We start from the raw sequence: 25,798 nt of genomic DNA on the forward strand, positions 1-25,798 counted from the left end.
GGGGTTCCTTAGGGGGGAGGGTAGGACGGGGGAACCGGGCAGAGGGGAAGGACCCTATTGCCCCTCTGGAGGACACCTCCCCTGGGGTGGACAGATCTGGAGCACGATTCACGCAGAGCCCTGGCGTTAAAAGCGTTCTTTGGGAAGACACGTCGGCAGCGGGGTGCCTGCAGAGCTCAGCGTTTGCAGCCACACCTGGCGTCGACCGGTGGCTCTGCCACGACTTGCTCTGTGACCTTGAGTGCGTCACTTCTCAGGCCATTTCCTCTTCATAAAGCGAGGAGCATAATTCTTCCTCTTCCAGTCACTGCAGGCTGATGCGGGGATGAAAAATGACTCGCGTGAAAGCACTCTTTAAGCTGTAAGATGCTATAAAAATCCACGTTATTTGTAAGCCGGAATGCAGGGGGCAGGTTTGAGGGAAGGCGAAATGGTGAAGATGGCACTTCAGAAATCACAGTGAATTAACGAGGACAGGAATCAAGGCTATGGAGATGGAAAAAAGGTCGACAATGGATGGAAAGTTTTCTGGTAAGAATTTAAAAATTACACGTGGAAGCCAGGGAAGCCATACGGGGAAGGCAGTGGGTGGGGTGAGAAGGACGCCAGGATTCTGAGTTTGAATGCCCGAGAGCAGGGTGGTAACATTAACTGAGGGGGATAAAATTAACTAAAGGAAATCGAAGGGATGGCCTTTGTCTTGGACTTACTGAATTCTGGGAACTGCTGGAACAAAATCTAGTTGTTAACCCCAAGGAAGAGCTGAGGCTGGGGTCGGGTGCCGACCATCAGAAGCAGGTGCAGATTTCGGAGCGATGCTGTCACCCAGGCGGAAGTCTGGCATGAATAGGAAGCCAGGGACCGTCTCAGGGGAGACAGTACAAGTTAACTTCCTTTGGTGTTAGGTCTCCCTCGACGCACTTGTAGCTTTTTCACTTGCCTGAATCATGACACTTATCACACCTAACCCTGTATGTTTACTTGTTTGTATTCCTGAGACATTCTTGATTCTGGAAGGGAGGGGTTTTATTAATCTCGTGTACTGTCAAATCTTGAACGTAAGTTAAATGCTTCATAGCACACAGTAAGTATTTGCAAATGTTCTTTTGAATGAATGAATGCTCTGAAACTAAGGTGGTCATCCCGAAGGGAGGTCCGGAGAGGCCTGGGTCAAGGTCACTGACTTGGGCTCCTTCAAGGTCAAGCAATATTAAATGACAGCAGTCGATATTGTTACCGTCTTTTCTCTTTGGTGCTCTATAGATCGGGAATGTGTGTTGAGAACATAGATTGCTCATCGTGAATTAGAAAAGTAGAAATAACAGAAGTTCAAGGGGATTAGGACAGCGTCCGTATCCGTGATGTCCAGGGTAGTCGGAGAGGTAGGGCAAGCTGAGAAAGACCCAAGAGCGAGTCGTCAGTGGTTTGGGAAACAAAACACATTTTGAAAACAAGGCAGGTGGTGTTGAAGGGGTGGCAGAAACTGAGCGAGAGGGAAGGAAAGGGAAGTGTCACGCTGTAGGTTCTTGAGCATGACTGTGCTAATTGCATGTCTTTATTGGATCGAATTGTATCCCCCCAAAAAGATATGCTGGAGTCCTCAATTCCAGGGCCTTAGGATGTGAACTCATTTGTAAATGGGGTCATCGCAGGTGTAATTAATTGAGACGAGGTCCGCTGGGCTTGGGTGGCCCCTGTGTGATGACCGGTGGCCTTAAAGAAGAGAAGAGACCCATACACAGGGACAGTGCAGTGGCAGAGGCTGATGTCAGCTGCGGCTGCTAGCCACGGGATTTCTAGAAACCCACCAGAGGGGCTAGGAAGTCCTCTCCCCTACAGGCTCGGAGAGAGCATGGCCCTAGGCGCCGGAACTGTGCTGTTTGAAGCCGCCCTGTGTGTGGTTAGTGCTGGCAGCCCCGGGAAACCGAGGAGGGGTGGAGGGAGGCGAAAAGGAAAGTCAAGACCAAGGGCAGAGTCGTGGACGCTGAAGGTTCAGAGAGCAGCGTGGGGCGGTGGGGCCAAGAGAACTGCCGAGCACTGGGGTCTCTCGACCCCGGCAGAGCTCTGCAGCCTCTGTCGCTAACCGCTCACGTCCTCGCCAGCTCTCGCCATCTCCGTCTCTTTGAAAGCAAAGCGAGGGGCTTCGGGCGTCATCATTCAGGCGCCTTCTGCGCTCACAGCCTCTTCCATGTCAGCCGTCTTGGCCTCTTAGTTCCTGCATTTCAAAATGAATTTGGGACGAGCGCTAATGTTTTAGAAGGTTTTTCCCATGTTGCATGAGAACGAAGTGTTTGCGTACCCCCGACTTGGTGTTAACTTGACTGTTTCGACGCTCATAATTCCTCCAGGGATGGATGGGCATGATTTTGGGCAACGGCACGGCTGGTGTGTGTTTCTCCGGTCCTGACCGCCGTGGGGCTCAGGGCAGTGGCCCCTCTTGTTCAGTCTGTGGCTGGTAGGTAAGCCAGCAGGGAGCCACCAGTGCAGCTTTTGAGGGCAGTGACAGGACCGACGGTTGGCTCCTAGTGGAAAGAGAAATTGCGCCAACGTGAACTTGTGGACAGGTTCATTTCTCCTACTTAGAGGCGAGTATTTCACCTTTTCTCTTTTCTCCTCCCTCCTACCCCTTGTCAAAACAAAGAACACCTCGAAATAACATATTTGCCGAGGATGTGTGAAAACGGAGATCTGAGATGTCAAAAAAAGAAGCCTCAGTGGTTTGTGCCGTTCTCACGTATATGCCTTTTAAAATCCACAGGAACAGGGTAAAACTTTAGACTGACTGCTTGGGCTGTGGTCCGGTTCGCCCTCTAACTGATGGGAGGGGGTCTCGACCGGGCGGCTGCGTTTGAATGTAATCAAGGCCACGGAGGACGCTGTGGTCCTTCACCGGTGCAATCAGTGCGTATCGGTTTCGCTGTGTAACTCGACGTGTGTAACTACAGCTGGAGGAAAGCTAAGCGTGGAAAAAAATGCGATTTCCGTTCTTCGTCATGTAGACTCTGTTAAGTAAGAAACGCCGTGTAGCTTTCGCGACGACGATGGAGGCTGATGAAGGGTTGGCGTCCCTCAGCCACACTCCGTTTGCAAAGTCTTCCTTCTCGACCTTCCACCATTGCTTCTGGGCTCCTGTGGACGCTTCTTCCACGCTCCCCCGCAAACACCTCGTTGTTCTGAGAGACGATAATCGGGGATAAAGTCCTTGCCCGGAGTGTGGCTCTTGGACCCCCGTCACCTTGCAGGCGGGGAGACCGGAGCAGCCTGGCACGCTCCCCGGCTGTTGTTTTCCTTAGTTCTGCCGCTGCTTTAATTGGCCACAGTTCTCTTCCTCTGTCACGAAAACTCTTAAAGCTCACACGAGAGTAATTTTCCCCACCTTCGTTATTGCGGGTCATTTTCCCTCCACGGGGCACGCGGCTGATGATTAGGCCTGCGACTCACTTTCTTCAGAAAGCAGTCGTCTGGTGACTTTATGCAGGCCGGCTGATTGAGTTACACCCCGAGGAATGTCGAACCCAGCCCTCAGCTGCAGGGTGTCCTTCCCGAAAGTTCTTGCACTGCGAGGACTGCTCTGAGGAGTCACGTGAGCGTATGGGTTTACAGCAGCATTAAAGCTCTCCCCTCACAGTAGACGGGTAAGTTACTTATGGAATATGAGGTGTCCTCACGCAGGGCCCGGGGCTGGGGGCTGGCCTGTCGTGCCGGCCAGGTCCCTTCTGGCTGGTTTCACATGTCTTTATGACTTTCTTTTATACTTAATAGTCTTGCCTTGGATTTTAAAACAGAAATGCTTAAAGCGACCAGAGAGAGAGAGAGAGAGTCTGGGGTCATTTGCCATCAAAGATCGTGAGCAATAATAATGAAAATCATCAAACAAAAAGAGTCAACATTAAATCGATCTCCAAATATCGCATTTGATAGGACATAAAGAGGGCAAAGGACCATAAGCAGAAAAATGATTTGCCGACGTTACAGTTCGAGGTGATTTTAGGAGCGGTGGGTGGGGAGGAAACAGGTTAGGGGGGAGGCCCTGTGCGCACACGCTGGCTGCGGGCATGAGCCTGTGACATCCAGGACGAGGCTGCGGTTGAGGGTGCAGATGGCAGCTTTCTAATCCATCTCTGTGTCAGCCCTCCCTGTCTGCGGGCTGCGGTTGGTTCTTTCAGTTCTAAGTCTTCCAGACACAAGCTTCCCAGAAAGCTCGCTTTGGTAGAAGAGTAATATACTCCCGCCGGGTTTAGTGTGCATGTGCGCGCGTGCGTGTGTGTTAGTACACTGTTTCAGTCTACAGACGTGTATTTTATTCTTGTCATTGAAGCTCCAAAACGATTCCTTGTAGGTATGAGTCCTCATCTCCACTGAAATGCTGATGCCGATGCTTTCCCTTCACCAGTGAGGGCGCGGTGTGTCATTACAGACGGTGGCTCCCGTGACAGCATGTTGGAGTGCTTGTTGTTTGTGAGAAATGCTACATGAATCATCATTTCCTTTTTCTTATCGAGTCTCTGATCATTGTGGCAGATTGATGGTCAGTGGGCCAAATTTAGCCTGCAAGCGGTGTTTTGTTTGGATAGTACTATGCATATTGGTAGGTCGGGACAGGCACGTCCCGGTTGGCCACAGACCCCACCACCCCTTAATGTCACAGTCATACCTTTTATTACCTGCTTGGAGCCCCGAGATCATTTATGTACCTGACACCCCAAAACACATTTTCAAATTCTTTCCCAGACAGAAGCAAATAGACAGCAAGGCAGACTTCTGTGGATTTGGATTTGTCCTTCCAACTGTTGTCCGACATGGTATGAAATGAAACAGCCAAACACTCAGAATTCTTGAGAGGAAACAAAACGATTAAAGAACAGAGTAAGGACACGTCAACTGCCGAGCTAGCCCTCGTTCGTATCTGTACCGTCAGTGACGGAGGTGAGCGCAGTGGGGTTCACGTTCACCGAGAGGACACTCCTGGTATTGACGTGTTTGTGTTTACCCTTCTCAGAGCTCGCTGGAAACGTTTCTGCCCCTGGGTTTCCTTTAATTCCTCCAACGTTGCTAAAGGAACACTCGGAAACGCCTGGAACGCCGCCTCCATCTCGCGGGCCTCTCTCATTCGTTTCACGGAAAGCGTTGGCCGTGAGACGCGCCGAAGCCGGAGCCCGGACGGCTCCGCTCCGTGGTCGTGGGTCCGCTTCTGCGGGGACCGTATCGAGTTCATCCACTGTTGTGAATGAAAATAATCAGTTGGCGAAAGCTCAGAATTAGAAACTTCTCAGTATATTTATTTCTGTGTCTCAAGGATTCTGATTTAAAGCAGACTTTATTCCAAGTAACGTGAACAGTAGGCTGTTCAGGAGTCTCTGATGAATCAATGTTTTCTTCCCTTCTCTCCAAGAAAATCTATTTCGAGCAAAGGTCAAATCTGTGCTGCATTTAGAGCCTATTAAACACGAGTCTGGAGAACAGAGCCTCTTCTCTTTTTTATTCTCTACATAGTTTCGAGCACTAGGGACACCCTGGTCTTCTGCAGATCATCATTTCCCACATATTTCTGGTGTTTGTAATTTTACTTGTGTTCTGGAGGGTAGCGTGTAAGCTGTGGCACACACCCAGTGAATCTGAGTGACTTCAACCTTTAAAAATGGTCTTGGTGGAGTTTATTAGGCTTTCACTATGTTTCGGAAGGATATAGTAATGTGCCTCCTCTAAATTAACAGGCTCGGAAATTGAGCTCGGGTCCATCTGTCCTCCTCGTCCCCTTACCCCTTACCCCTCTTCTGTCTCCGTGAAGGTCGTCAGCTGTGGTTCAAGCTAACAGCCCTCACACCGTCACCAAACCCTGCACATTCTGCTCCTGACAAGTCTTCAGCCCTGTCGCTCGCTCAGCCCAGGCCTCCCTGTATATGTGGCTGTCAGCAGAGTGTCTGGCCTTGTCTTGTCTGCCAGCTTCTCCCCGTTAGCCTTTTCTGAGCCATCCTTTTATTCAGTAAAGATTTGAATGTATTCTGTGGGTCAGGCTCTGTCCTGAGCCTGAAGAGACAACAGTGACAGAGTCAGCCCCAAACTCCCTGGCCCCCAGGGGCTCGTAACCTAGTGGGGAGGGCAGACAGTGAGCAAAGTGCAGAAGTAAATGATATAGAAGGTTGAACCGTGATAAGTGCCCCAAGGGAAATAAAGCAGGAAAGGGAAATAAGGAGTGTGTGTGCGTGTGTGTGTGTGTGTGTGTGTGCGCGCGCGAGGGGGGGGGTGGTTTTAAATATGGCGCTCAGAAGGAGAACGTGACACTGATGAGGAGGTGAGCCCTTGGAGGCCTAGGAGGGGGCAGGACGGTGCGATGTGTTAGAGAGACACCGAGATGTCAGTGAGTGCCGTGGCACGGCCGAGTCAGGAGGGCGCTGGGCCCTTCCGGCCATGGGAATGGCCTTGGCTGCTACTGGGGCACGAACGGAAACCTTGCCAGACCCAGCAGAGGGACGGGCTCTGCCTTTGTTAGCGGGTCTGTCATGGAGAAAATAATAATAGAGCAGGCGGTTAGCGGGAGGCGCATGGTGAGATGCGGCCAGGTTCTGGATGCATTTCGAAGGCGCGAGTGTTGTTGTTTGCTGATGGATTGATTATGTGGGGTGTGCAAAATGGGAATAAGTGACCCCAACATTTTCGGCTTGAGCTGGAAGGGCGGCATCGTCGGGAGCTGACGGGAAAGAGCGCGTTCACTGCGGAGTCCCCACTGTTGGTGGTCCGTAACGACTGAACGCAGGGATGAGCAGGCTTGAGAAGGGGGCCCAGAGTTCAGTGTGGACATGCTGTGTTTGGGATGCCTCCTTAGATGCTCAGGCAGACATACAAAGCGCGGTCGTTGGATGCGTACGTGGCTCTGGAACTGTCTACCACATACTGTCAGGAGGGCGCTGGGCCCTTCCGGCCATGGGAATGGCCTTGGCTGCTACTGGGGCACGAACGGAAACCTTGCCAGACCCAGCAGAGGGACGGGCTCTGCCTTTGTTAGCGGGTCTGTCATGGAGAAAATAATAGAGCAGGTGGTTAGCGGGAGGCACATGGTGAGATGCGGCCAGGTTCTGGATGCATTTCGACGGCGCGAGTGTTGTTGTTTGCTGATGGATTGATTATGTGGGGTGTGCAAAATGGGAATAAGTGACCCCAACATTTTCGGCTTGAGCTGGAAGGGCGGCATCGTCGGGAGCTGACGGGAAAGAGCGCGTTCACTGCGGAGTCCCCACTGTTGGTGGTCCGTAACGACTGAACGCAGGGATGAGCAGGCTTGAGAAGGGGGCCCAGAGTTCAGTGTGGACATGCTGTGTTTGGGATGCCTCCTTAGATGCTCAGGCAGACATACAAAGCGCGGTCGTTGGATGCGTACGTGGCTCTGGAACTGTCTACCACATACTGAAGGTCGTAAGACCAGCCGAGGTCCCCAAGAGCCACGCAGGAAGGGTCCTTGGGCTGAGCCCTGAAGGAGTTTTCTTGTAGGAAGTTCGCTTTCTTAACCCAGGACCTTTCCCGCTTGCCCCAGCCTAGCTTTCCCAAGCACCTCTTAGGTGTTCCTTCCACGCGGCGGGCAGGTAAGGACAGCTGTCGGGCTGCAGTTCCTGTGCAGCGTGGCCTGCTGTGCTGGAATGCTCTCTGTCCATCCCTAACGTCCGCTGAGGTTTCCGTCTCAAATTTTCCGCTATTACTTCTCTTTAAAGGTTGGCGATTATACACCGATCTCTATTGGTTTTGGTAGTTTTCTCCTGCTTCTCACCCCTCTCTGACAGTCCTCTGTAATAGCATTTACCCTGTTTTGTTTTTTATTTCTGTGTCTCTGCCAGAAGTCTCCTGAAGACAGGGGATGTGGGGCTTATCAATCTTTACAGCCTCCAGGACTTTTAAGATCACCTGCTTGTTGCAGCATAGAGTTTGCCGAATTGAGTTTAATTTATTAAGGTTTATAAAGGTGGTTTCTGTTACGTATATTACATATGTAATATGTTTATATAGAATTTTGTATAGCATATAGTGTGTATACAGTATATAAAAAATGTTTTATTTATTTTCTATCTTCATATATTATATATCATACATATATTTTGTTTTGTTTTTCCTCAGAATAGCTTTTCTCCTTTTAAGCATTTAGTCTAAAGCTTGGGAGCTCAAAAGTGTGTACGTGAAGAAGGAAGTTCTTACAGGCTCATTAGGAGTTACTAACACTATCCAATATGCCATCTTATTCAACATTTTAAATAGTAAAGCCGACACTTTATTTTTCCCTATAGAAATGCTAGCCATCTGGAAAAGTGAGAGTGTGCGTGCGTGCGTGTGTGTGTGTGTGTGTGTGTGTGTGTGTGTGTTAGATTAAAGGTTAAATCTCTGCAGAAAGCAATTTAAGAAGCTTCAGGAAACCCTTGTCCCCCTGGATACCTTTTGGGTTTTAAATCTGGGAATGTGTAGGTTCTTTCAAAACTACTAGCTGAATTTTAGGGGCTGAACTGTGGTCAGCTGGGTGGAGAAAAGCGTCTGGCCCCACGGCTGTACCAGAAACAGCCACGATGACCCTGCAGGGCAGCCGGGTGGGGCCCTCGTGGGAGCCCTTCTCGGTACTGGCTGTGTCCCATCAGGAATGAAAGGACTAGAGTCAACCAAAGTGACAGGGCCAGGGACACGGTGGTGATGCTTCAGGGGGACCTGTGTCCCCACACTAGGAAGCCGTGGCCTGCCCTGTGATTCTTATTCCTGCTTTCTGTGGGGCAGTGGGTCAGAGGAACAAAGCCACGCATGCCCACTGACCACAGCTAGCTGGCACGCCAGGCTTGGGAGGCTCTGGGCCAGCTGACAGGCGGTGGCTTTGCAGGACCATGGGCACCAGGCACTAAGTTTTCGAGAGAAACTGAATATCAGAGTTTTCATATGAAATCACCTGGCTTTTAATTTTGGCTAAAAAAAAAGTTATATTTTTTAATGTAAGGTGAATAATAAACCTAAAATCAACCTATCGATTATATTTCCTGGCCAATCAGATCGACCATTGGAGCCTTTTGTTCAGTTGAGCATAAACGGCTGTATTTCCGCTCGGAAGTCAGTCTCCACCTCCGTGACGGAGTCTTCCGATGTCCAGTTCCCGGTAGACCCCTGCTTCCTAAACCCTGCTCGATTTCCCTCCAGGGCACATCCGACTCGTGCCACGTGTCCGGTGTCTGTCTGCTGCACACCTGTCCCCTCATTAGCATGCGAGCCCCCCTGAGTGTGGGGCCTTTGGATCTACGAGCACATCTGTGTGCCCACGGTCTGCGTTCCACGACGGCTCACTGAACATGTGAGTGGCCCACCCAGTGGGTGGCTCGAATACTTTAAAATTGTTCAGTAGAAGGCCATTGTCACAACTCGGATGCAGACGGGACCGGCACAGACAGAGAGGAGGCAATGCACGGCAGGCCGTGGGCGATGGCCCCGGCCAGGGTCGGGAGTTCAGGAAGCAGCAGATGTTCCCCAGACGGCATGGCAGGCGTTTCTCAGCACCTGCTGAATGCTGAGTGATTTGTTTGTTTGCTTTTGTCAGCCAGAGGGAGTGGTAAGAAAACTACCCAAGTGGTTTCTTTTCCCATTCTTCGGCCAGCACTGATTGAAAGGTTATATGATCCAGGAAGAGCGAGTGATGGCTGCCGGATGCTCAGGAGGAGCTTGGCAGGCATTTGGGGTGGGGGGCACGGTGTAGTGGGTGACGTGGCTTCTGAGTAGTGAGGTCCCAGAGAGCAGCACCGGCGGCCCATGCCAGGACACGCTCGCGCCCTCGTCCCCCCAACCCGTCTCAGTGGGCCTTCCCTCCACGGTCTAGCAGGGAACATAGGCTGCTCTTAAACCCAAAAGCCAACTCTCGTTCCGCAAAGTCAAAATAGAGTGTCCTCTGCCTCCCAACCCTGTGCCACCAGCCCTCCCCGAGTCCCTCTGCCTCCCTTTCCCAGAGGTTGGCCAGGCTGAGCTCCCTGGCGAGCAGCTCACGACTCACCCTCTTCCTCTCTCCGCCTCTGACCGTTCGCCAAGCGCCGCGTGTTCTTTTTCTTAGACACGTTTCTTGGTTTTGTCTCTTTGACCCGGTCACAGGTTACGTGCTCATCACCTGAAGCCCCGTTAGCTGGTCTGTGCCCTCATCCTAATCCATCCTCCATCTTAGTGATCTTGCACGATGAACAGCGAGTGTGGGATTTTCATACACGGAAGCTGGCTTCGCTGTCCCCTTGTAGGCTCTGTCAGGGGGGACGTTCAAACATCTCCCCATGTCCTGCCTGCCTCGCCACCCCAGCACCGTCCTAACTTGCATCTGCGGCTCACTGCTCCTCCCAGGCCTCCGATACCGGCTGGCTGGACGTGCCAGGCACGAGGTGACCTTTGGCCGTTGCATGCCATTGTCTGTGTCATGCTCTTTGTCTCCAGGCCTCCCTACCCCTAGAGCTTATGCACATCGTAGACGCTTGATGGCCAAGGATGAATTAAAGGATTTTTTTTTCTTGCTATGTATTTCAGCATAAACTTCTGTCTCCATAACCTTGACCCCTCGCCAGGCTGTGCAGAGAAGTGGATGGTGAGGTGGGCCTCCGCCCGCCCTAGGGCCCGCCCTGCCTTCCCCGGGGTGGTTATGGGTTCCGTGCGATTAGGGGAGCCTCCGGCCGGGTGTATGTGACTCATTCCATCGTCCTCACTCCATCGTCAGTGTGGGAGGTCTACAGTGGAAGTGAGACTTTTTTCTATATTTTTCCTGTTTATTTGATCTTATTTATTTTTCAAACTTGTATGCCCCTTAGCTTACCAACTGGAGACTGTCGTTTGGAAAATAGTCCCAGTTTTAAGCGTGTGAACAGCGTTCCATGTAAACGAGAGGCATTTTCCTAAAGTATCAGAGGATCTGTGTTCAGCTGTTCTTTCCTCTCACACATAACTCTCTCTATCCCCCTCCCCCCAATCCTCCTGGTTCAAGAAATACTGAAGAGGTCCCACTGGCCGGCTCTTTCTAGAACCAGACCCGCGGTGGCTCAGCTGCAGCCTGGGAGCCCGTGGGCGGCAGCCCGTCTCAGGCCTGTGCGTCCAGCGCGTTTGCTGGGCACTAGATGCGAGCCCAAGGCCCCATTTTCTCCCCATGGCTGCAGTCTTCACTGCCTGTCTACACGGCCTGCAGCTGCCACATGTGCATTTGGGATTTTTTTTTTTAATATCTGCCTTTACTATTTCTCTTTCGGAAATGTCTTACTGTTTTTGTTGTTTGTACAAGTCTACACGCAGTCTGGGTGCATTGTGATTCCTCTAAGAGCCCAGAAGACTTGAGAAGTAGTAAATGCAGTGGCTGTATTATCGAAATATTAAAGTTCAAAGTTTAAACCCCCAAGGTTAGGAAATTAACTAATTAAGATTATTATGCTCATTTTCTTACATGGCAGCTGCTAAGATTTGTTTAAAAAGTTAGCATATGTTTTTTAAGAAACTGGTTTTATTGTACAGCAAATAAGTAGTTCCAGAATTGAAATGACTTTGCCAAAGCTACCGATGGTGACGTAACAGATATTAGCATTTGTCAACATGAAGCAAATGTAGATCTTTAGTTTGCAACTGATATTTTACCTTTTTTGTGTGAGATTAATAGACTCTGTTTTCCTTCACTAAAGTTTACCCAACATATGACTTAATCACATAGTTTATTAAAAACACATAAACTTTGTTTAGAAATCATTTTCTGCAGCAATTTCTTTTTAAGTTTATGAACTTGATCACCCCTGTGTTTGGTTTGGGCACTTTGTAATTCCTTCAAGAATCAAGGAGACTTTAGAAATAGTGCAGTGGCTGTATCATTGATATGTTATAAGTTAAAAATTTAAATCCCCTAAGATCAGGAAATTAATTAAGCCAACATTGTTATGTTCATAATTAAAATATTCCCAATTGACGGGTTGAAATTAAATGTGGCAGTGACTTATTATGTCCCCAAAGTATACAGTGACTTTCAGAGATCTAATCTGGACAAATATGTGACAAGCAACTGTTCTATGGGATTACGGAGAGTCATTTTATACACAGCTGAATGAGTGTTTACAAATGCTGATTTCACATTCTTCTTGCAGGAGGCTCACGGTTTGAAATCATTTCTTATAGAAAAGAGTTATCTGCTTTAAGATGAATCTCAATTCTAAAAATTGCAAAAAGGATCCATAATCGAGGTCCAAATAGCACATGCTTCTTCAAGCATGTAAATTATTTTTGAGATCTTATTCTACCCAGCTATTCAGAAATATATTTGTTTAGCTTGTAAAAGGATTCCTAGTACTAAAATCAAAATCTATGTTTTGGAAGAAAACAAATTAAACATATTAGGTTTGCATTTAATATCCTTTGAGAAATGAGGAAAAGGTACATATTTTCAGGGAACTTTTTGACCTCAGTGATGTGAGCTTTGTCACAACTGTTGGTCAGATTTTCTTTCAGCAAATAGTGGTGATTGATAGTGTTCAAACTTCCTAGGGTCTGAAGCCTATGTGAAGAAATAGTCCCTTTCTTGTAAATGATGCTTATTCATTAGCAGCTGCTGGCAGGTTTCTTCCATATACTCCTCTTCCATACCTCTCTTCTAACTCCACCTGGAATGCCTGCAGGAAAACGTGGATCTTTTAGAGGTGCAAGATGCACAAAGAAAAGGAGAAAATGAGAAGGAGGGTATCCCAGCTGTCTTAAAGAGAAATTCTCGGCCAACCTCTGTCCACAGGTGTTACCCACTACACGGACATGTCCCCAGTGTACTACTGGAATCGGTCCACTTCGCTTAGTTGTATGTCTTGAAATCCCAGCAAACAAAAGTTCATTTAATTCACCAAGCATTGAAAGATATTCAACGGTCGTTTGGGAAATGCAAGTTAAAACCACTAAATCTAACCCTACATACCCACTAGAATGGCCAGGATGAAAAAGACTGATGATTCGATCATTGGCAGAATAAGGAGAAGCCGGAACACTCAGACAGGATCAGTGAAAATGGGAAATGACGCCACCACATTGGAAGACAGTCTCACGTCTGTAAAGTCAAACATGCACTTGCTCTGTGTGCATCCGTATAGATGGTATGACCGAGTAAATCCAGTCTCCGGCAGCTACCCACAAGAAAGAAACACGTTTGTCCACACAGAGACTAGTATACAAACATCTATAGAATTATTCACGATATTCTAAAACAAATCAAATGCATAATAATAATGGGTGAATGGATAAACATACTGTGGTATGTTCATAGCTTGGAATACTACTTAGAAACAAAAAGAAATAAACGATTAATAAGATCGATGATGATGAGGGGAGGGAATTGCCTGCAGTACAACTGGAGGGAACATTGTGGGGTGATGGACATGTTTTGTATCTCGATTGTGGAAGAGATTGCATGACTCTGCACCTTTGGCAAAACTCATTGAATTGTACACTTCAGATGTCTCAACTTTATGTTAATTTAACTCAACAAAGCCGGTTAACAAGCAACAAAACAAAACAAGGAAAACTTCTGCAGAACTTATATGCTGGTGTGAATTCAGTAAATTGGGGATTCGTTTACTCTGAGAGTACAAGAATTTTTTTTTTATCATAAATTGAAACATTTTGTGGGAGGCAGGGATGGCCAGGGTAGAGAAATGCCTGATGGGGGTAGAGATAAAAGGTGACCCGAGGGTACCAGGCAGACACCCGAGTATTTGTAGGCAAGAGGCCACATACTCTCTTGAGAATGTTTGTTTAATAATGCCTGTGAAGTCTCATCCGGTCTGCCTTGAAATTATTGGTGTTATAGGAAGTCCTGAGAACATTACACATTTTACAGAGATTCCTCTTATCTACTAGTGAATTTTAAATTTAGAGATCTTCCTAGATTAGAGCAAAGTGACATCCAGAGCAAAGAGGTTTTGGCTCTGCTGGCACTAGAAGTCGGTAGTAGAGACCATTGCAATTATCTTGGTTTCAGCCTTGACTTCTTTTGTCAGCCTATAATGGGAATGCTGGATGCGCACTTTTGTCTTAAGCTTTATGAACTTTCACACCCATTAAGGTCCATAAGTGCAAAAGTATTGAGAGTACTAATGCTGTCAAAAAAGAGGTGAGATAATCTTGGAAATTAAAATGATAGTAAAAAAAAAAAAAGAAGAAGAAAGAAAAGAAAGAGGTGGGAATATGCTGAAATGCAGCGGTACCTGGGATGAGAGGCTGGACAGTGGGAATACTCCGGAGGATGGAAGAGGGGGAGAGTGCGGAGAGATGCATCTGACAGTTGGCAAGGGACCAGAAAAACAGACGAATGGAATGAAAACACAACGAAACCACTGGGAACCCTCGTCTGGAGGGCGCGCATCATCGTCGGATACTCACTAGCCTGAGGTTAATTCAGGAGAAGGGAGTTTGCTCTTGAACTTGAAGGCTAAGCGTGATCTGGTTGAATTGCTGCTCATGAAACTTGAACCCTCCTGGTTTTCAGCATCGTCAGCTCTGAGCCGGTTGGAATTTGCAGAACATCAAAGGGAAGGGCAGAGGCAGCTGCGGCTGCCATGCCCGGCTCGCGGCGGGGAGCGGGTGACCGGCCTCGGCAGGTTTCGTTGGTGCTGGCGCTCTTCAGTTTTGAGGAGTTTCCTGCGAACTGCAGATGGGTGGAAATGCAACCAGGTTCTAGAACTTTTCATCTTTCCCGGTTTGTTTATTAAATCCAAAAAGTGGTTAGCAGGAGAACCGCCTTTCAGACCCCACCTGCCCGTGAGCTGAGCGGGCTGTGCTTGGAAGCGTGCTCCAGGCTCCATCCTACGGACCTCCGATGGCTTCTCAGTCAGCAGGCGATCCCAGGAAACGGATGCCCAGCTTGTGGCATTCAATTATGTGTATGTGTCTAATTGTAAAGGAAAGTAAAATCATACAACGTGTATGAAAAGCTGGAAATACCTATTTTGATATTAATGCCCTAACGGCAAGCTGTAATTAAGGATTTGGGAATGTTTTGCATCTTGTGGGAACGAACCCCCCAGCCCCAATTCCCTACGCCCCTCATAACAGCTAAGTCCATTGTAACTTTCGGTAATTGGTTTTTTATTAAAATAAGAGACTGCAGTATAAATTTTAGCGACTAAGCTAAATAGGCATTAACAGGCCCTGGGATCCAACCGCAATTTGCAACATCGTTCCTTTGGGAAAATGGATTCTAAGTGCCCAATAACTAACTTACAAATAGACTTTTGAATCATAGTCCATTTGAGAATAAGGAACTGTTTGTGATAGTAATACCTCCAATTGGCTCACTCGAGAACTGCACAGAGGGACCTATATTCTGACACACGTGTGTGGTGAGCCTGGCTAGTCTGGGTTTGATCAAAGGTTATTGCTGAGTGGGCATTGAAAGCACAAGGATTAAAACCAAAGCAGAGGCCGGAGATGAGGCGTTAGCAGGGTGTGTCTGGGGAGGTTTTAGTAGTGGGAAAGGTTTTCGATCTCAGAGGCAAAGGCGCGATTCTGAGCAGATGAAGCAAAGGGAAACCGAGATGGAAAATAGGTAAGAAGGGAGGTTAGGAGCCGAGCAAGCTGAAAGCAGAAAGGCCAGGAGACAAGGAATAAGCATCAAAAGCCAGTTATTTTTAAGGAAATCATAATGCAAAATGTACCAGGAGGTCAGGCAAAATGGATGCCTCCGAGACCCGCAAATGGTCCCTTAACGATATTACGATGCGTGTTTAGAATCATGACTGAGATATGTCAATTCGTTGATAAAGTCAGTATATTTATTGAGCACGTGCTAAGGGTTAGCATGATCAGAGGTTGGCCAAGGGAGTTTCTGCCTTCGTCGAATTTATAGTTCAGAGTAATACCAGCCACCTATGAAAATGAGCCAAAGCAGGCAGATATGATGGTGGTGGTGTCTAGGTTCTGCTCATTAGCAGAATATTAGATCTTGATTACTTCAGCTTTAATTTTGTGTATTTGCCACCCCGACTGTAATATTTATGGGCGTAGGTAACATGGGATGTGTCCTCTTGGTCTTGCTTCTTTTTTTAAATCACCATGGGAGCATAGTAGGTACCCCAATAACTATATCTTGGTTGGTTGGTTATAATAGGCTTGACTCACGTGACTGCTTCATCGAACCCATTTGACACACGAGAAAACTATTTGTTAACGTACTACTTACCAGTGAACAAGAAGATGCCTGGTCAATAGAATATAAACGTGAAGTGTCTTTCATTGACGTGTGTAACTGAGTAATGCTTGGTGTTCTCTCTGCAAGTGGCAGGCACGACCCCCGGGCTCCCGCCGACTGCAGCTCGACATGGCGCAGCCAGCGGGTTCTTGTTCCTTCCCACAGGCGGCCTCTGCACTAGTGTCCCTTCCGTGCATTAGTGACTTTCTCGCCTGTGGTTCCACACTCGGCACGTACCTGTCACTGCGGTTATGTGTTCTGTTAGAGGCTTACTCGAGGCAGCAGACACGAGAGCGGTGGTCGCTTGTTTGCACGGTGCCCGAGTGCCCTCGTGCTGCTGCGGTCACAAGCTGGTGTGTATCCATTACGCCAAGAATAGCACTGCATGGCCAGTGGGCTCCGCTCGGGCTGCCAGAACAAAAATACCGTGGACTCGGGTGGATTAAACAACAGAAAGTTATTCTTCATGGTTTCGAAGGCGGGGTGTTAGGATCAAGGTGCCAGCACATCTGGCATCCGATGAGGGAGGGCTGGAGGGAAGCTGGTCTCCTGTCTCTCCTTGTAAAGGCTCTAATTGCGTCACGGGGTCTCCACCCTGATGACCCAATCTCCTCCCGAAGTCACAGCCTCCAAATACCATCGCACTGGGCATTAGGGTTTTAACATGCGAGTTTGGGAGGGACGCGAACATTCAGTCCATAGTGCTTTTCATGGTTCAACTTGAAAATACTCCAGCTTGGTATCACCCGTGTTCCCGAGGTCACCGAGGGCTGTGACACAGTGAGAGGCTCCCAGGAAGAGCAGCCACGTGTACCCCTCTGTCCTCGCCCGCCTCCATCAAAACTCCAGCTCCCTTTCGGGTGCTTCCCCTACACATTTTTCGGGAGGAGGGAGAAATTGCATTTGTTTCAAGAACATAGTTTTCTCATCCTGCAGTTCTGCCATTCGTGTCCCCAGTGCTCAGGCTCATTCTGGTGGCACTGTCCTTGCCCCCGTCCAGAGCCTCGCACAGTGACAGGTGATCAGCTGCCCGAACTTGGGGCCTCCCCACTCCACCTCCTGCTGAGGAGGAAGAGCCATCGGTGTCCCCTCCATCTCTGTGCATGCTCCAGAAATGACCTAAGCAGAGAAAGCACCCTTTGTAATATTACTGTCTCTACAAAGCTCCATGTGTGCTAGGCCCCCTTAAAAAGGCCACAGGCAATGGTCTGTACATCTCTGGTTTTTATGCCTCAGCCTTTCCCTTCATAAGTCCATGGGGGAGGCCTTTGGGAGTAAAGGACACCAGGCTAGCCCGAGCCTCTGCGACAGCATCAGCACGTCGCCCGCAGACCAGATCTGTGTACCCTGGCTCCTCTTTCCAGTGAAATATTTCCTTGGAGGGCTTCGTGTCCGCTACACATCGACGCCCGGCAGGCACACCCTCCAGAACTGCCCAGACCCGTCTTGAGTTCCCCAGGCCGCCGAGCTGGGATTCCCCTGAGTGAGAGGAATTTCTTCTCTCTAAGGGCAGACTGGAGGGCAGGTTCTGGAGGGCAGGCTGTTTGCACAAATTCGGTAAACACAGATGTTTTCATAGATGTTTTGTTGCACATTCAGAACGACTCAACTAATTATGGAGAAAAAGTATAGTTTCCTTTATTTTTGTTTTTTATAAAAGTACTTAACTTTTATTATTAGAGCTCTATTCTATCCATTTTCTCTTATGACAATGTCAATCATGGCATTTTTTCACTGTCCGAGTAGCGGAAGTGTGTATTTCCCTCGAGATGGGAAATTCTTAATGTATCAATAGCAGCAGAGGAAGAATGGGTTTTATTGAGCGCTTACTATGCGCCAAGCCCAGAGCTAAGCAAGCTACACCGTTGAGCTTGTTTGTCCATTACAAAAGTGCTATCGAATTAATATTTTTAGCTCCATTTTACATTTGAGAAAATTTCAATTTAAAGAGGTTAAGTAATTTGCCCAAGGTCATAGAGGTGGTAGGTGGACACTTGGGACTAGAGTCCACGCTGTCGGAACTGGGCTCCAGACCACGACCGTGCCTGAAATACATCTTTCTGATATTGCCAAGTGTCTCTTGTTGACTGAAAACTGAGCAGTAAGACAGTAGAACTGCTTCTCGGTGGTGATTGCAGAGGTGGGAGGATTCCTGTGCATTCAAATTCTTTCTTTAAGACTGTAATTTATGTTATCCCATGATGAATTGCATGTAAATGTAACTTAATAGCCAAAGGATAGTTGTCCAGACAAAATAATTTCAGCAGACTTTTGTGCTTCCCGATTAACTTAAACCAGATTTTTTATTATGAGCCAAAAATTACATTCTTATATATGAACCAGATATTCTAGTCAGAGTCATAAATTCACTGGGAAGATCAGAACAATATATATATATTTTTAAAAATCTTAAAAACGGTTCTATGCTTTAATTCCACCTAATAGACACCACACCAAAGGCACTTATGTAGGCTGGTAGTAATTTTTTAAAAAGTATTGGCGGTTTAATCTGATTAGATATTTTCTGTGACGTGAAAAGATCGGCAGTTCGTTTCTTACGCTGACGATACCTGGAGAGAAATGGTTTCATCTTTAAACCGAAGCTCTCGGCAGGGACCTCAGAGTAATCGTTCCCGTTATTTCCATATACCCGAGTATCTTCTGGATGCTTTTAAGATTACCTTGTGCAGACTGAGAAATATTTGCCAAAACGAAGTTCCAGCGACGTTATTCTTTTCCCCAGAAAGCACATTTGTTTATGCGGCGTTTCTAGGGGCACCGGGACTAACGTTTACGTAGTATAAAAGACAGGAGAAAAAGGCAGTCGTGAGGGCCTCAGTAACCAGAGTTCCAATGGGGAAGAATTTGGACGCTCTAGATCAGCCACAGACTGCAGCCAGGATGGATTACTGTGAATATCAAAGGTAGATATTTGACATATAATAAGACAGACCGAGAGAGCCGTCCAGTGAAGTATTTTTTTTTTTTTTTTTTTTAGGTGAGGAAACCTTTGTTTGACCTCACAGGTTGCAAGGACCTTGTCATCTTAAAATCCCTTCTCCTTCCTCTTCCTCTTATTGTTATTATTATTTACGCCTACAGCACCTGATCTTTCTAGTTAGTCTCCCATCCAAGTACTAACCAGGCCCGACCCTGCTTAGCTTCCGAGATCAGACGGGATCGGGCTCGTTCAGGGCGGCACCGGTGAAGTTTGAATGTAGAGCTATACCAAGTCGGACTCCGCTGGCGTATTTTGCGTTAGAACGGGCGTGCCGTCACTTCCAGACACTTACTCTTGATTTTCGTTTGGGTTTCAATTCGTTAAACACGCAACAACGTGACCCCCGCCACACACACTCTCCCCAACTGTCGTTTCAGGCGACGCGGGAAGCCATCACTCAGCACTGCACTGACCTCGGCAACCTGCTGGGCAAGGAGAACGACATGGCTCTCATCATCGACGGCCACACCCTCAAGTACGCGCTGTCCTTCGAGGTCAGGAGGAGCTTCCTGGACCTGGCACTCTCGTGTAAGGCCGTCATCTGCTGCAGGTAGGTGTGCCCCGGCTGGGCACGGTTCGCCTTCTGACCCGTCTGTGTCCTGCGTTTGGAGAGAAAAGGTCAACGCAGGGGAATTCTGGGGGTCAAGTTTCCTAAAAACGGCAAACCAAAAATACAGATTTAGCTGTCCATTTACAGATTTCGTGGAAGGCGGTTAGTGGTGGCGTGTGTGTGTGTGTGTGTGTGTGTGTGTGTGTGTGTGTGTGTGCGTGTGTGTTTTAATCTGGTTAATTATGATTAAATGCAGAACTACCACCAAGTTAATGTAAAATGTAAGATCTAGGCTATGTCCCAACAAAAGTATCACACACACACAAACACACAAGTGTGTGTGTGTGTGTGTGTGTGTGTGTGTGTGTGCGTGTGTGTTTTAATCTGGTGTTTGTTTCTTGTCTTCTGAGAACATAAAAGGAGAGCCAGGGCCTCTCGTCATTGTCACACCAGGGGATGACCCAGAAGCCCTCTGCCTCAAGCCGGTGTGGGGAGCTAGACAGGTGCTACTGCCCACTGCCCCCCGCTTTCTTGGTTCTGGGTGGCCGAGCGCAGCTTCCGGAGCCCATGGGTCTTCGCTGCCTCTGTCTCAACTGCGAGGTGTTTCTTTGCTGTCAACAGGGATTTGTCACTTCGATCCCGGCTGTGCCAATTTCTGTGTTACGACCTAACCAGAAGGCTTCGCTGGCTTGTCGTGAAATCTGGGGAGCCTCGCAGGGTGGGCGTTGTGTCTCGAGGTCCAGTTCTGACAGGGCTTTGAAAGTCCGAATTATAAAGAATTACACAGCAGGCCGTGTGCCCCCCGCCCCCCTCAGAGGTTCGGTAGACAACCTGAGAGGTGACAGGAGAGCTTCCTGTTCCTGCAAGCACTGCCGGATGGCACCTGGGACGGGGTTCGATCTCCGTAAAAGTTGCTGGGTCAATGATCTTATTGTGCCCGCTCTTATGTGTTGCATTTATACCTTTTTTTTTTTTTTACATTGTTTTCTTTGATATTTTCTCAGAAGCCAGTTATCGGAATGCTTTTAACTTCCTCATTGCTTTAGTCTTTTACAAACTCCTCCTGTGGGTTCACACAAGGTCCCTTGAGAATAGCCAGTTGTCACATTGACAAGATGGCTTTGCTGTTTCTGCCTTAGGAGGCCCCGGTGACATTATCGGCCATGCTTCTCCTTCTTTCTGCCCACACTTCTGTCGACACTCCCAATTGGGGTGCCCAGCAAGTCTGAGCAGGAGCCCACTGCCCTGACTTCAAGATCATTGTCTCTCCCAGGTGTTCCCAACCTCACCGTCCCCCGCCCCCACCGGTTCCAACATGACACCAAAGATTCTGTTCCCATTTCCCCACAAACACACCTCCCCGCCCGGAACCCGGAACTGTCCGCCTTCACATAACGACAGTTCCGTCTTTTCATTCTGCTGTCCTCATCGCCCTTCCTAATTAGGAATGTGCCCCCCAAGGCCGAGGACAGCTGGCGTGGCTGGCCGGTGGGGCATCCTGGCGGACATGGATGTTGCCCTCATGACCGTGATTGTAGGGCATTCAAGGCTGCCAGGAGTGGGGACAAATCCAGACATGCTTTAAACAATGAATGAGAACTCTGTCCCTGTTAGGTCAGGACACTCGTGCAGCTGTGAGGCCCCTGGGGGACTGAGGGACGACCAGAGCGTCTGGAAGTGAAACGCCGTGCTCCTGGCTTTGTGACGACCTCCCTCTCTCTTTTCTTTAAATAACTTATTGAGATATAATTCCATACCATGCAGTTCACCCATTTAAAGGGTATAGTTCAGTGGCTTTTACTGTACCAGCAGAGTTTGGTAACCATCACTACAACCAATTTTAGAATATTTCAGTCACCCCCAAAAGAAACTCTCCTATCCATTATCAATCAATCCTCATTGTCCTCTGCCTTCCAGGCCTCCCACCCTCAACTACTAAACCACTAATCTGCGTTTTTGTCTCCATAGATTTGCCTGTTCAGAATTTCCCATGAGTGTGATCTGACTGATTTATTTCACTTCGCATAGTGTCTTCAAGTTTCATCCAGATCGTAGGATGTATCAGTAGTTCATTGCTTTCTATAGCTGTATAACATTCCACCGTATGGATATACCACATTTTATTTATCCATTTGATTAACATTTGGATCATTTATACTTTCTGACTAGGATGAGTAATGCTGCTGTGACGATTCGCGTACGCATTTTTATGTAGATGTGTATTTTCATTTCTCGGAAGTACTTATCTAGAGGAGAAAGTGCTGGGTCAAGTGGTGACTCTGTGTTTCACCTCTGAGGAACTGTAATGCTGGTTTGCCAGGTGGCCACACCTTTTTCTGTTCCCACCGGCAGTACCTCTGTGCTGACACTTGTCATTATCTGTCGTTTTGATTGGTTAGCCCAGTGGGAAACAGCATCTCATTGTGGTTTTGCCCTGAGTTTCCCTGATGGTCACTGATGTTGAGAATCTTTCCATGTGGTTATTGGCCATTCGTGTGTCTTCTCTGGAGACATGTCTGTTCAAGTTATTTGCCCATGTTTACATTAGATAATTTTTAAATTATTGAATTGTGAGAGTTCTTTATATACTCGATACAGGTATCTTATCGGATGAATGATTTACAAATATTTTCTCCCATTCTGTAGGTGGCGTTTTCACTTTCTTGATGGTATTGTCTGTTGCATAAAAGATTTTAATCCTGAAGTCCAATTTGTCTGTCTTGTGTTTTGATGTCATATCTAACAAGGCCTCTTTTTTAAGCATCTGACACTGTGCTTTCTTGCTTGGATTCCATTTGGGTGGGTCAGGTTAGGGGCATGCAAATGGCAAGAAGGGTAGAAAGACGGGTGAGGAGGTAATTTTTTCTCATAATTCCCCCTTCATGTCTACGTTGTGGTGCCTGATTTCTGTGACGTCCTCAGCACAAAGGGTTGTTACACATCCCACCCAGAGCCAGGAGTCATAGTGAGAAAGCCACCATCGCTGCCAGCTGCCACGTTGGTCAAGGAGGCGTCACCCTGACTTGTCGGCAAGCAGAAACAAGCAACAGCAGCAGAAACAATAAGGAACAACACGGAAACGTCTGGTAAACTGTAAATCAAATCAAATGTGCTCTGACCTCATGGTTTTTCAAGGAAATCAAAACGAGTCCGTTTGGACTCTCAGGGGAGGGCTGAGAATGCCTTCCAGGGTCTCCATGCTGTTTTCTCGCCAGGTGCTTGATACGAAAGAAAAACATCTTTTTTTCCCCCTTCTTACTTTGGCTGCTTTCAAAGTGCTTTGTGTGTCACACTTTAAGCCTTCCAGGAAGGGGTTCAAACTGGAATTGGCACAGAGAGAGGAAATTTCAAATTAAATACTGTTACTGTCTACAAAATAGAAGCACTAATTGGGAAAAGGAATCTAGGATAACGGACCAGTTACCAATCCAGGAGACATTTCTTGGCTGATCTCACACTTAAGATTTTTTTAAAAATGAAGTTAACACATACTTACAAAAAAGGAAAAAGCACTGTACACTTCAGATGTGCTTACTTCTCACTGAGAATTTAAACTTAAGTTAAATTGAATATGTGACTTCAAACATAAAGTTTACCCGAACTCTCACTTTTCATCTTTAAAATGTAATGGTTATAAAAGTTACCTTTTTCTCTAATCATAGAAGATAATTTATTTTTGAAAATAATGTTTCAGTGAGTTCAAAAAGCACCGTCTCCCTTCGGTGTTGATTCAGAGACTGCTGAATGCTATAGAAAAACGGATAAATACTTTTAAACTAAAACATGATTTAGGCAATGAAAAGAGAGAAAAATGTAAGGATTCGTCAAATAATTTGCCAAGATTAGAATGAAATAATTTTGCTAATTACACATTGTTATACTCAGAAAAAAAAATTTTTTTTTTTTTTATGTAATTAAAATCCTAGAAGGATCATAAAGTTACCAGTCAGTCCTCCACTGCAGTCACTGCTCTGTCTGGCAGGGACATTGCCACCTTATGTGATCAGGTGTAAAAGGGGTCCGATAAGATTTTTATCGTGGGCTTGATATTTGCATTATATGTTCCTGGGTGTCATGGGAGAATAGAGACAAGACAAGACATGGTCTTTGCCTTTTAAGAGCTAATAACGAATGAGCGGATTACAGCTCTGCCTCTCTGCCTCTCGTGTACACCCCAACTCCTCGAACCAGGCCCTCAGCGAAGCTAGCAGACCCCAAATCTCCAATAACCCCATCGTGCCGTGAGCAGCAGGCTCTCGATTTCATTCTGGATTCCTTCCCTGCATTCCGTATCAGAGGCTGCCCCTTAGACGTGCTTCTGTGTCTGTTATTTCTCTCTCTCCTCCTTAGTCACGCAGCTCCCTCATGGGCTCTTCTGGTGGCCTTTGAAAGGTTGCTTTCCCAAGCTCTTGCCTCTAGCCCTTTCTCATTCCCACTTTCTATCCTCTCCTTGGTGCCTTCCATCTGTTCTTCTGGTCTTGTCTGTCTTCTACACTAGTGATTCTCAGCGCCAACTTTACAACGAAGCATCTCGAGAACTTTATACAGTTTTTATTCCTCAAAAAATGAAACCTTATCGTTCAGCAATTCCACTCCTGGGCATACATCCCAAAGAATTAAAAACAGGTAATAAAACAAGTACTTGTATGTGTATGTTCACAGCAGCATTATTCACAGCAGTCAAAAGGAGGAAACAACCCAAGTGTCCACTGGTGGATGAATGGGCAAACAAAATGTGGTATAGCCATACAATGGAATATTATTCAGCCACAAAAAAGGAACGAAGTACTGATACATGCTACAAAATGATGAACCTCAAAAACATACATAGTGAAAGGAGCCAGTCACAAAAGACAACATATTATGTGATTATATTCATATGAAGTATTCAGAATAAGCAAATCCATACAGATAGAAAGCAGATTCGTGATTGCGGGGGTGCTGGAAAGAAGAGGAATGGGGAGCACCTGTTTAATGAGTCCAGGGTTCCCTTTTGGGGATGTTGAAAGTCTTTTAGAACTAGATAGAGGTGATGGTTATACAGCATTGTGATATACTAAGTACCACTGAGTTGTTACACTTTAAAATGGTTAATTTAATGATATGTGACCTTTACCTTAAAAAGTATAAATAAATGAATAAAAGAGTTCATCCACTTAAGTAAAAAGTTTGTTGAATGGAAAGAAATGAAGTGTTGAATGAAAGTTGCGCTCCTTTGAATGAAATCAAACGGAAAAGATTCTGATTTCCGGGCCCCACCCCAACAATGAAATCAGAACTCCGGGACCTTTACAAAGTCCCCCACATGATTCTCACGCGCGGTCAGCGTTGAGGATAGGTGACCTCCCCAGCCCGCACGTCTAGCATGGCCCCTTTCCCGAGCTCGAGATCTGTGGACCCGTCTACATCTGGGGCTTGTCCGCACCGACATTCGTTAAGGACCTTACATTCAGAATGTGTAAACCGTGTAGTCACACCCCTCAGCTGTGCACCCTGTGGTTCCTCTGGTCTCTGAGTTTCCTGTCTCAGTTGTGGCCACTGCTGTCCTCTGGGTCACCAGAGCCTTTGACAGCACGACAGATACAATTTTATACCTAAGGAACTTTTAGAGAGACCAGACCCTATAAGTAAATTATTATATTGAGGTCAGAAATTGCAGTCTCTTAAGTTGTTGATCCTTGATAACTGTCATTTTTGTTTTCATAAATGAGGAGATAAAGGCCTCAGAAAATTTACATCATCTAGCCCATTGCTTGAAACATTTTGTCCGATATCTGAACACTATCTGGGCCTCTGCTGTCAAGTTGGCTATGTTAGCCAGTTCATACTCACATGTTTGTTACTGCTAATACCTGGAGTCTCTAACAGAATTTTTTTGCTTTTAACTTATTTTTTAAACAGTAGAATTTGTTGAAACCTATTTAGCATAGAGTCATGTAGGATTTGTCATTCTCCGAAGAGGTAAAAATCATGTAGAAAATGTGTAAACCATTTTCAATATATTCAAGAAGGAGCTCTTTGTTCCCTCTTCCCTGATTCCTTTGCTTAAAACTACCAACTTTCATGT

General features: G+C 47.0%; 1 protein-coding gene and 1 pseudogene across 1 annotated transcript in view; one reads left to right on the forward strand and one right to left on the reverse strand.

Annotated features, from left to right (window-relative positions):
* The window catches only part of ATP8A2 (ATPase phospholipid transporting 8A2), a 470,091-nt gene that overhangs the window by 136,278 nt on the left and 308,015 nt on the right, over window positions 1-25,798 (forward strand). The window contains exon 24 of the mRNA XM_006915835.2: window positions 19,559-19,731. Coding sequence (XP_006915897.1) covers window positions 19,559-19,731 — 173 coding nt within the window. The remainder of the gene's footprint in view (window positions 1-19,558; window positions 19,732-25,798) is intronic.
* LOC112482919 lies at window positions 19,274-19,392 on the reverse strand (annotated as a pseudogene).

The sequence above is a fragment of the Pteropus alecto genome, unplaced genomic scaffold, assembly GCF_000325575.1.
Source record: "Pteropus alecto unplaced genomic scaffold, ASM32557v1 scaffold16, whole genome shotgun sequence".
Taxonomy (NCBI): Eukaryota; Metazoa; Chordata; class Mammalia; order Chiroptera; family Pteropodidae; genus Pteropus; species Pteropus alecto.